This window comes from Crocodylus siamensis, chromosome 5 (genome assembly GCF_052110815.1).
Source record: "Crocodylus siamensis isolate JL-2025a chromosome 5, ASM5211081v1, whole genome shotgun sequence".
In the NCBI taxonomy this organism is placed as follows: domain Eukaryota; kingdom Metazoa; phylum Chordata; order Crocodylia; family Crocodylidae; genus Crocodylus; species Crocodylus siamensis.
In genome coordinates, this window is record NC_143399.1 from 174,508,071 (window position 1) to 174,520,870 (window position 12,800).

The 12,800-nt window shown below is 37.8% G+C and overlaps 1 protein-coding gene across 3 annotated transcripts in view; it reads right to left on the minus strand.

Moving 5' to 3' along the window:
* Positions 1–69: 69 nt before the first annotated feature.
* MINDY3 (MINDY lysine 48 deubiquitinase 3) overlaps positions 70–12,800 on the minus strand; it is a 64,885-nt gene continuing 52,154 nt past the window's right edge. For 2 of the 3 annotated variants that reach the window (XM_090047205.1, XM_090047208.1), the window contains 5 exons: positions 8,391–8,463; positions 7,500–7,572; positions 4,597–4,684; positions 3,125–3,196; positions 70–1,141 (listed from right to left, as the gene is read on the minus strand). In XM_090047205.1, coding sequence (XP_089903331.1) covers positions 992–1,141; positions 3,125–3,196; positions 4,597–4,684; positions 7,500–7,572; positions 8,391–8,463 — 456 coding nt within the window. In that variant the 3' untranslated portion in view covers positions 70–991. The remainder of the gene's footprint in view (positions 1,142–3,124; positions 3,197–4,596; positions 4,685–7,499; positions 7,573–8,390; positions 8,464–12,800) is intronic. The other variant, XM_090047206.1, reaches the window with a different exon arrangement.

Sequence of the window (12,800 nt, forward strand, 5' to 3'; positions counted from 1 at the left end):
GTTTTTTCATTACAAAGCTTACAGAATCAGCGAACAGGTTAAACTGGCAACCAATGTGGAAACACTAAATCACATTTCAGGGAAAAGTCTTTATTTAGGGTTAACAAGTTGATAATAAATAACAGAATATACTAATGTAATAACAGATGGTCTCATGCACTTAACACATACAATAAAGCTGGCTTACACTGCTGTTTGGACAAACTGAGAGAGGTATTTGGCAATACTATAAATCCGAACAGTTTAAGGATTATAGAACAAATTCTTTCTGCTGTTGATTTTTTACATTTCCTTTATACAACTTTGAATAAATATCAATACATCTATTTATTCTCAGATCCTGTCTTCACTTTTAACATGCCAGATAGCTAAGCCACAGCAATACACAACTGCCAAGAAAAAGCATTTATGAATTATACTGAGTAATATTCCTAGAAATATATCATAATTATACCACTTTTGTGCAAGCTGTTTAGTTAAAACCAGATTTTAGAAAAAACTGCAGAAAGTTTAAATTCATTTAAACACATTCAGTGCAAAGGCTAATCTTGTCCAAAAATTAGGATACTGTAATGTAAGCCAGTATATTCAAATAATAAAACATGACCAAATGATTCAAGAAGCAAAGGAATGGTTTTATATATGAAAGATCAATTTGATTCCTAATATGCAGATACTGCAATATTGGACACTTTTCAAATTGCTGAGATGCTAAATAATTTTGGACTGAATAAACGGGCTTTTTAAACAAACAAATTTACATTAACAGCATTACAACGGCCAAAAAATGACAAACTATTTTAATAGAAATCAATTTGATTAAAAAATTAAATATTCCAATTAACACTGAAAAAAGTGTTTGTAATCATTATTTACAGTTTGTCAATGATACCAGTGTATAACTTCTTGCAGCCAAAGTATAGCGTATACTGACATTTCCTATACCCTCATTCAAGCATTAGCTAGTGGTATGGTATATAATTTAAACACATCAGTTTAATGAAGGAGATCGATCTGTAGTCCACAGTAACTCTATATATGGCCACTTGGTTTGCAAACAGCGTTTCACTGGAGTGTCGTCAGTCTGTAGCATTGGCTCTTCAAAGCCCATAATAACTGCTGTTCCTTCTACATACATGACCTGTCAAAATAAATCCAACTAGATCAGTCTATATTATCTAAGAAACCTTTTATGAGTATGCAAACATCTATCCTTTGTGAAAGATGTGCATCATAGAACATACCATAACCAAAGGATGCACTTTTATATTTGTTTCTGTTTGTGTATATACACAAATAGTTCATTCTTATTTATAAAAGTGAGATAGAAGATCCAGTGCCAAAACTTCTGATTAGGGCATATGCAGCATATGATATGCATGAAGAGACCATAAAGGCTAGAGCAGAGGGAGAGGCCGGATGAAAACTTGATACAAAAGTTGTGTGACAATAGGTTATTCAGATAATGAACTCAATTTGCCAGTATCCTTCAGGTCAGAAAAAGGATGAAACAAACACAAGCTTAACATGAAATTTCTTATAACATAGGAGTTTTACAGAAAATTAGAGAAAGAAATATTTTGACCAGATTTTCAGGTGTGAAACAATATAGTTTTGAAATAGAGATTTTTCTTGGCAACAAGTTTGCATTTAACTCCTACAGCACTAAAATTTGTTCTACAGGTAAGTATTACTATAAATACTAAAAAAAATACTGAAATATTTTTCATCCAAATAGAAGAGAAAAAATAGGTAACAAAGTGAGTTAACATACACACACACACACACACACACACACACACACACACGTGTCAATGGGCAAGGCAAGTAGTGAAAATTACAGCTGCACAAGAAAAATTTAATGAAGCAAAAGATGAACAAACTAATTCACTATTTATTTCATGCCTTCATGCACCCAGAGCTGGCACTGAAGTCAACAAAAGCTGCAGGTGCACAGCACTTCTGGAAGTCAGGCAACTTGTTCAAGTATCCAGTGTTAGGCAAAACAATGTTCAATGTTTTGTTCTTCAAGTAGCCAAAATGGCATAAGAAAAAGGTTTCTTTTACTGCAGCTTACCTATCCAAAGTCAAAATATTTTCATTTCTCATTAAATGCTAGCTGTACCCTGATTCCTTGGAGTTAGAGTTAACTAGATCCTAAAGTCTCTTGGAACAAATTTAATTCTTAAAACTCAATGAAGCAGCAAAGATATCTTTAAACATATCTTAGCCAGCATTTCCTAGGAATAGTTATTTGTTCAGCAAATATGTGAAGGTCAAATATTAAAATAAATATATGTGCATATATTACCTAGACAATTGTTTTTGAGTTATGTTTCCCTACATTTTAGGTTTCACAGGATTTCATTTTAAGGAATGTGGATTCAAATGCATTAAACGATGACTGAATAGAGTTCCTGGAGGGGTCTCTTCAGTTGTAACTGCCTCTGTGATTATTTATTCTCATACTCTACTCAAGATAACTAATACATGCACTAACCAAGGGGGAGTTCTAAGCAGTTAATTCTGTACATTTATTAAAAAAACCCAACCAAAAACAGATTATTTTTCATCTACTTTTCCTACAGAGAATTTTGATCTGTGGTAGACACTGGAATCAAAAATTTAAATTTGGAAATGTTGATGCTGCCCTGGAGTTTATTTGTCTCATGTCTCCATTCTCATGCATAGGAAGTACTTTGCTCTGAGTACTATGCCAGCAACTACCACCCGATGCACTGTCTCCACTCTCAGGGAGGCAGATCATGCTATAGCACAGGAAATGTAGCTCAAGCAGGAGTCCCAGCCTGTAGAAGAGAATGGGAGTATGAAACAATGCTTCCAAATTCAAATATTTGCAAATAGAGGTTTGGGGAAAATCAAAACTGTATGTAGAAAGCAGACGGTTAGCTAAAAAAAAAAAAAAAAAAAAAAAAGTTTGTGAGTACAAATATTTTACTCACCTGAGCAGAAACTACTACTAAATGTTACAGTAGCTTTATATAGGGATATAAGGAATGGAATTTTACAAACTCCTTTTCTAGAGGATGTTGAAGTGCTATCATATGATGAAAACTACTGGTTTCTTCCTGACCTAGGGTATTTTTTTCCCCTCAAATCATACCTTTTCATTATAATTAGATTGCTTCAATCCATTGTAGTGATAAACAGTGAATGACTCTGGAACCCTGGAGTCCTAGTATAAATAAAACAGTTAATTTCATATAATAAAATCACTGTATCCTGCAAACTTTTTCTCATCCTGAATACAAGTTGCAGTTGGTGGGACAAGGAGGTAATAAAAATGATCAGATACAAGATCCTAAAGATTTTCTAGGCTTTGGATTCCCCAGCCAGGACAAAACAAAATACCCTGATGATCAGTCCAATTATATTGTAACTGAACAGACAAACCAGTATTTTCAAAAGTAACTAATTACATTCACTGCCCAACTGGAAATAGCATGATTCTTCAGCACTGAGCACAGATAGTCTGATAATTCATCTAATCTATTACCCAGTGCATCATCTCATTATGATGTTTGCAGTCATTACAAACTTTGGCAGGGTGGCTTCAATGTTCCCCAAATCACCTGTAGTGTTTCACATTGTGGCACTGCTTTGGTACAGTCATCTGACTGTGCATATTACATCTTTAAGAGACGTTGCCAAGTATATTTTAAAAATGTCTTAAGCATTCCACTTTTCACTTTAAATCCTGAAAAATTTTTCCATAACTTTCACACATGCAGGCTTTCTTGTATTTCCTGCATGTTGTCGCTATTTGTTTAAAAGTCATAACTTCCATTTATGTTATAGAGATATCATGGTCTGCTTGTATCCTAACATCATTATGTCACCAAAAGTTTGGGAATAGTATTTGCTAGCTGCTGTAGATCTTTATGATATCGCTACAAAGCTCCATGGGCATTACACTCTCACAAGAGACTCAAATCAAATTTAAACTAATAATTCTCAGGTGATTTCTCACATCTGGGGAACCAAAAGCAAAAATACCAAGGTCTCCCAAATCAAAGAGCCCAAACTATTAGTGTGGTTAAGGCAAGCTGTTTCTGTAGCTAGTCTCTCATATCCAATCACCTCTGATGTACCGCAGGGTTTTGGTGGGGTTGGCTGGGGGTGGCCTCCAGCACAAATCCAGACCAGAGTTTTATGCCTTTGGAGCTGTTGCAAGATGCCTTATCTGCTCTGCCCTCATGCCTGTGTACTTCTAGGTAACAGACAAAATTAAATTTATATTTAAGATACTTGACAATGTGCCTTTAATTGAACTTTAAACCTGCAACTTCAAGAGAGTTTCCTTTTAGTGTAAAGCCTAAAACACATAGGAAGCATTTTAAAATGTAAAATTCATGTAATGTTGGTTTCTAAAGGAAATCTATTCAACTACATAGTGCAAACAGTTACCTGCTGACCAGAAGTGTCAAATAAATGCAGTATTTATTAAAAATACTTTTGCAAAAAAGTTTTGCACATTAGATATATAAAAGTGTTTAATGCATCACACCAAAAGATGCTGTTGAGCAAAATACACAATGTTTCATGCTGTAACATAAAAGATAATGACTATGTTACCTGCTCAGGGAAAAATTCTTGCAGAAAGGGACCCAATAATATAATTCCTAGTCCTTCTGGGTCTAACTTGGTCTTCATAATGTTTACACTAAGAAAAAAAGAAAAGTGTAAGTAGTGCATTTTTATTTTTTCATGGCTCAGTTATGCAATGATACAATACCCTTTGGCTGCCAAATATATTGATGCTGTTCTATTTATAATCTTAAATGACAAATGGACCAGAAAAGCAACTTATTTCCCAAAAATGCAGCTATTTTGAAAATCAAAATAATCTGTTATTTAAAACTGAGGTAGCAATGATAATTTTGGGACACCACCTTATTAGGAAAAGTCATTTAAAAACCAGTCTAGATTCTAACTTAATAGTTTAGAAGACATCTTAAAACCAGCTGCTAGCTTGAACTTGAATACACAAACCATCTTTTAAATACAACTCTGCAAGAATTAACAATCCTGTTTTTAAAAAAAGATCTAAAAATTCCTCAATAAATTCACTTGAAATTGATAAATTTAATTCAGGGTTATCAAAGCCCCCAGTTTATCACTGCATATTTACTTAGTGCTATTTATACTAGAGAAGTCAAAAGCATTTACATTTATTTTAGTATTACACAGAGAGATTGAGAATGTACAGCAAGCAGTTTGAAAGTTTTATTGACACAAGCATGGGATGTTTGCAGGTCACACTAAATGACTGACAATAAAATATTTCTGCAGACCCTATTCTATAAAGTCTAAAAATATATTCATATTTTCTTCCCTATCCCTCTGCTTAGTATGATAAGTATCATTTGGTACTCTTAAGTTCTACAATACTGGCCTTTGAATGAAAGGTTTTTGAATTCACAAAATGGTAATTAACTAGCTCTCCTGTAAATCATGCTGGATTTTAACATTTGAAATAAGAAATACTCAGCACTTCATGGAAGTAGCACAGATTGTCTTTAAGATACAGGACTTTAAACCTGTTGTTGGTTCTGAATGGAATATTACCCTTTCTGTTACAAGTTTGGAAATTTTTTAAGTACTCCCCCTCACCCCCACCCCAAAGGCAGCTGTCTGAAAACTGCCCAAGAGTTTTCTACTGTTTGAAAGATGACAGAAGAATATAGGTGGGGCATAGCCTTTCAAATACTCTGTAATTCACATAAGAACATATATGAACCCTTTCACTTGCTAATGAAATACAGCAACTGTTTAAAAACTTAGACATATTAAGGGTTTAAGCCTAGAAACTTAATTTAAATTAAAGTTAGACAAACTTTAGAAAATTTGAAGATATCTCTAATTTTGCTAAGACTGCCACAGAACTTTGGTAACCAGAAATGAGTAAGTCTCTAATAAAAGACAATGCCCCTAACAACAATGCCTTCACGTACTTTGTAGGAATATATTCACAACTAAAACAGAATTATTCCACCTAGTGAATATCCTTTTGCTCCATGAAAATCTTTCCTTGGTATCATCTTCTCACATATTGAGGTCTGAAAGGACTTCATTCATTTGAGATTTGAGATGCTCAAAACCTAAGGGGGAAACTACAGGACCTGACATGTTATATGTAATGTAAAGATATGCAAAGATACAATATGCTTGGAAGTATATGCAGGTATATCTATAATTGTCTTAAAATTTTAAATGGAAATAGAACAACCATTTGCATGGAATTTAAGAATCTGAGTCCTGTTTACATTATTACAGCTCCCGTTCTATACCTTATTAATGGGACATGTAACCATAGGCCACGTGCAGACACACAATACATATACCCTGAAGTAATTTAACTTGTATTTTATTCTGCAGTAAAATCACACTGGTATGCTGAATGATCATAAAAATCAACTATCCAGGGTAACTTTACCTAGTTTACTCCATAGTAAAGCTCAAGTTTACAAGGAGTTTTGTAGCTTAATCAGGATTAAGCCAAAAATTACTAAAAACAAAGCACCCACTTGAAAGAAAACTGAATACAGAAAGAGGAATTTTCCTTTTAGAAAAGCAAATTTTAAAAAAAGTTTCCCAAACTTCCTAAGTCAGGTTCTTTCCTTAACACTAAAATTTTCACTATTTTAAGGACTGAACTGGGTGCCTCTTAGGTACTTCCTTTATTGTTTGTTCCCATAATTCACATCTTCATATTCCTATCACTTCCATGGCCTCTCCTCCAAGTTCATAAAGAAGAACAAAATAAAAGTCAGTTTTACTATCTGGGTTGTGCAAGTTTAAAAGGAAAGAGACTGTTCCATTCAGGTAGCAAAGATGGCTTTCGTTCTTGGAAGAGTACTCAACTGCCTTATAACACAAATGCTTTAGACTAAGACAAACTGCAACTTGGTTGAATGGCTGAACACAACTAAAGTCTTGGAGATGCAAAAGAAGTTCAAACTCACATTTTTCCCCTTCTGGGCTAAGTATACAAAAGACTAAGTGTACCGAAAAAAAATGCAGACCTTAATACTAAAAATAAATGCGCTCTATTAGACCTAGAACATATGTAGTATTGATGGATAAATGCAAAGGGTAAGTGCATCAAAATCAATCTGAAACAGTTTTAAGTTCAAATGCTACAGATGTGTGACATTGTAGTAGGTGCCCTTGAAAGATCTGGTTTCCTCCAGCACAGATTCATCTTGTTATGTTAGGTAGTCATAGGCCAATATGTACACACGAAGAAAAACATGTCACAAGTAGTTAATAAACAGAAGCTGAGACAAGGTCCTTTTCTAAATCGAAGACAAGATTTAAAACCTCTCTAGGTTGTTAATAAAAATAACTCTCACATTCTGAGACATTACACCAATTTGTTTTATTAACAATATTATCAAAAGATAACCAAGCCATTTACTAGTGCATTAGTATATTAGTAGATAAAGGAGGAATTTAACTACATGACTTATACTTACTACTCAGGATCTGATACAAGATCTAAAGCTTTCATTACATCCTCTAGAAGTGTGTCAGATATAAATCCATTATCTGTGAGAGAGAAATGTTTTCACTGGGGGAAAAATAGAATATATTCCACAAGCACAAATCTACTCAAAATGATGGAAATTAAATGTACAGCTTAAAACATTGTAGCCAGATGTAAACCTGAAAGACAAGGTGCTAAAAAGGCACAATTTCCATACACATTTCTCATCATGACAAAATCATCTTCCTACCCAATAGAAATATGAAATAGTTATAAATATGAAGGCAGTTTTATTAATAAGTACCACTTGAAAGCACAGAAAAATAGTACTAAGCTTTATTTCTAATAAAAATGACACCTGAATTTCATGCTGCTTCCAGTTTCCAAATAAAACTGGTGAATTTTCCAGCACTTTTCGTATAAACAACTGGGATCAGCTGTGACTGCATTGAGTAGGCAAAAGTTATTCTTCACAACTGTAAAATTAGGGTAAGTCACTTGCAAAGAGATTCTCTTACAGCTTAAGAATTCTATTTTGTATTGTGTATTGCTTTACTTGGCTGTATTAATCAAGAGGTTTATTCAGCCTTTTAGGTGGATAAACAGCAGCACTCATAGCCCCTTGATTTGCTGATTAATCAGTAAATACTACACTTCTCCAAGTCTGTACTGAGCCTAATGATAAGCAGGATGCATTAAAATGCAGGAGACTGTGCTATTAGAGGTGAAATATTCTAGATGTATTAAACAACCCTTACCCTATTTCTTTAAGGGATTCTTTATATACACAAAACAGTCAAAATCAGGGTAAGTCTGTAAAATAATTTAGTGAACCCATTTTAATTCAAAATCTCAGTCCAGCAATCAATGCAAGCCTTACCTTCAGGATCATATGTTTGAAAAACTCTTCTGGCTTGTTCTGAAGGAGCCTCAGGCGCAACAAGGGCCATATCCTTAAAAATGAAAAGAAAAAGAACATTCTATGATATTCTTAATTTCAAACTAATGCAAAGTACCTCACTAGGGAAAGACTATGCCACCCTAAAAATAATTCACTCCTTCAAGTAATAAAAAACTACAATTTAAAGGTGGAGTGGATTATTAACTTCAAATGAATCCCATACATAGTTGAAACATAAGGAATATGCCAGGGTTTATTTATATGCCCTTATGGACATACGATATAGAAGTCTGAGCATGTGAATGTCATAACATAAAAATGCATAAACCAAGAGCCAAATACATTAACTGGAGATTCATACCGGCAATTAAATCCTTTTAAATCTAAAAGGGTAAATACAGTAAAATCAAAATGAAACTGTTTGCTAGTTCAGAAAACGTACTGTGGTGAATATCAGGAGAAAATGAGTTGGAGGGCCTAATTAGCCAGCAGGTAGAAAGAATTTAATGGAGAATTCTGCCCATCAAAAACAAATGAAGAACACAAAATAGTCAACTGTTAAAAAAAATACTTTTTATAACTATGATATTTATTCAAATGCAATCAAATATGCTGAAAACTCATGCAGTATGCTACACAGCTATGTATGTACAGAGGTAAGTCAGGAAAAAAATTAAACTTGCTATCAACAGCTCAGTTTTTCAACGAAAAGACTACAAGTAAATGATACAACATATTATTAGTTAAGAATATAAGAAAACATATGAAATAGGTAAAGAGGAGTAGGTCCTACAATACAGTCTGCCAAAAAGTGACAAAAATATTGCTAAGTAGAAGTAACTTAAGAAAATGGTGCCAAAAATTCTGCATCTCCTTTGACTTCTTAAGAAGGCGTGTCAAAGGACAGTCAGCTGTACAATATATATAAGTATTTGAAATGATAAGACCCCTGCAGGATTTTTTTGTGGTTTACAATCATGAATTGTTAGTTGTTCTTCCTCTTCCTTTCCATTGAAAGACACAAAGAGAATCACTGCATATGACAGCACTGCATAGGTACCTAGCACTGTATGGGTTTCACTCAGTCAAACTCAAAACTTCCTTTTGTCAGCAGTATGTTGACTTAAAAATGAAAAGGAGCCAGTATCACCTGGCTTAGTCCGCATTACAAAGTTTAGCCAGCAAAACTCCAGCTGACAAAACTTTGAACATGTCCACACCTAAGGCTCCTCTGCAGCATCAGAACCCTCCTTTCACCTGCCAAGCAAAGTAGTACTTCTGCTGCTGTCTGGGAACTGGCAGACACTCTTATAATTTCTGCCAACTGCCACACAGCCCTGTCCCAAGGTGCACTGTGTGCTCTCGCAGCTTGGCTCCACTAACCAGGCACCAAAAGCACATGCACGTGCACACACCCTTATGGCTGGACAGAAGCAGCCGTTTTAGCCATTCCAGCAATAGAGGTATGTGAGCACCAACAGGAGCTTTACAGGTCCTCATTAGTGGTAAAATATTTATACAGAAAACATTATTATGGACTAAGCTGATACCATTTGAGTAACATTGTCTTCAAAACTTATTAAGTTAATGTATTTTGCACTAAAGTACATCAGAAGTCATCATTTTCCGGAGGTATCCCACAAAATACACAATCAAAGTTGACAGAAGATTTTCCTATTCAATTGCAGGTGGCTTTTTGAAGATCTACTCTCATTTTGTTAAAGCATAAAAACAAAGGTATTTACTGACTGAACAGATCTTGAACAGATTTTAGGTGACATATTAGATCTGTGTAGACTGCACAGGTTTCTACTATTATTCCGTTTCATAGTTTCTAGGGTCGGAAGGGACCTGAGCAGATCATCTAGTCCGACCCCCTGCCATGGCAGGAAAGAGTACTGGGGTCAAATGACCCCAGCAAGATGTTCATCTAACCTCCTCTTAAACACCCCCAGGGTAGGAGCCTGCACCACTTCTCTTGGAAGTTGGTTCCAGACCCTAGCCGCCCTGACAGTGAAGTAGCGCCTCCTGATATCTAACCTAAACTTACCCTCTGCCAGCTTGTGACCGTTATTCCTGGTCACTCCTAGCAGTGCTCGGGGAAACAGTGACTCCCCTAATGCCTGCTGATCCCCCCTGACTAGTTCATAACAGGCCACTAGATCCCCCTTCAGCCTTCTCTTTTGGAGGCTGAACAGGTTCAGGTCCCGCAGCCTCTCCTCATAGGGCCTGCCCTGCTGTCCCCATATCATACGAGTGGCCCTCCTCTGGACCCTCTCCATGCTGTCCACATCCCTCTTGAAGTGCAGCGCCCAGAACTGGACGCAGTACTCCAGCTGCGGCCTGACCAGTGCCGCATAGAGGGGGAGGATCACCTCCCTGGACCTGCTCGAGATGCATCTGTGGATGCATGCCAAGGTGCGGCTGGCCTTCCTTACTGCCTCTCCACACTGCCGGCCCATGTTCATCTTGGAGTCAATGATGACCCCAAGATCCCTTTCCTCCTCCGTGCTGACAAGAGGGGAGTTCCCCAACTTGTAGGTATGGTGCCGGTTGTTCCTCCCGAGGTACATCACCTTGCACTTGTCTGTGTTGAAACCCATCCTATTCTCGACCACCCACCCTTGTAGCCTGTCTAAGTCTGATTGAAGCCTGATGCATCCTTCCAATGTGCCCACGTCCCCCCACATCTTAGTGTCATCAGCAAATTTGAACAGGGTGCTTTTTACCCCCTCATCCAAATTGCTGATGAAGATGTTGAACAGTGCGGGCCCGAGGACCGAGCCCTGCGGAACCCCACTGCCCACGTCCTTCCAGGTTGAGAAGGACCCATCCACTACCACCCTCTGGGTGCGGCCCTCCAGCCAGTTGGCGACCCATTTGACTGTGTGGGTGTCTACACCACAGCACCCAATTTCTTAATGAGAACAGGGTGAGAGACAGTGTCAAAAGCCTTCCGGAAGTCCAGGAAGACTATATCCACTGCTACCCCTGCATCTAATGATTTGGTGATCTGATCATAAAAGGCCACCAGGCTGGTCTGACAGGACCTGCCACTGATGAACCCATGTTGGTTGCCCCTAAGCATGCAGTCCCCTGCTGGCCCCTCCTGGATGTGTGCCAGCATAATTTTCTCGAACAGCTTGCCTAGGATCGAGGTGAGACTAACCGGTCTATAGTTTCCCGGGTCCTCCTTCCTGCCTTTTTTGAAGATGGGGACCACGTTGGCCCTCTTCCAGTCCTCCGGTACTTCACCAGAGCACCACGAGTGCTCATAAAGTTGTGCCAGGGGACTTGCAATGACCTCAGCCAGTTCCTTTAGAACTCTAGGGTGGAGATCATCCGGGCCGGCTGACTTGAATACGTCCAACCCCTCCAGAAGCTCCCTAACTAAATCCTCGCTAACCCGTGGCCCAGGTGTGCCTCCCCCGGGGCCCGAGGGGGGCCCAGCAGGGAGGTGGCTGTTCTGGTCCCTACTTAGGAAGACGGAGGCAAAGAAATCATTAAACATGTTAGCTTTGCCGTCTGGTGTAACGACCAAGTTTCCCATGGCGTCCTGCAAGGGCCCCACATTACCCGGGACCTTCTTTTTACCCCCTACGTATTTAAAAAAGGACTTCTTATTGTCCTTAATTTGGGAAGCTAGCCCCAGTTCCATCTCTGCTTTGCCTTCCTAACTACCCCTCTACATCCCCGAGCAACTACAGAATAGTCCTCCCAGGTGATGACCCCTTCTTTCCATTGGGTATAAGCCTCCTTTTTAGCAAGGAGACATTCCCGGATGCTTTTAGTGAGCCACGGAGGCTTGTGTGCTCTCCTGCTCCCTTTGATCCTCATTGGGATTACTTTCCTTTGGGCTTGGAGGATCGTCTCCTTAAGGAGCGACCACTCTCCTTGGACACCTGGCTCCCCTCCCCTCCGGAACCTCAGCACTTCTCCTATTATCCTCCTTAGCTCGTTGAAGTCTGCCCTCCTAAAATCTAGGGCCGCTGCCTTACTGCATGCCTTTGCCACCTTGCACTGGATGGAGTACAAATAAAATCGCAATCAAGCACCTACATGAGAGAATCAAAAGGTTAGTATAACAATCCACCATTTGTTAAGCATTAAGGAAATTTCCTCACAAAAAGAAGAGAAGTAAAAATACATTAAACTAGTATTTCCATTTCAATTCAATTCTCTTCAAAGACCCCAAATCAGCCAGGTATTTAACTTATCTCCAAATAAAAGTCGGCACATACTAAAACACCATCTTGAATAGGGACACAAGTTTTAAATTTGTTCACAAACTGCCCTGAAAAGCAGGACTGGCATGTTCAAGATATACAATTGGTATAAGGTAAAATACTGGGGATCTGCAAATGTGGTTAATAGTGATGCTTGTATAAG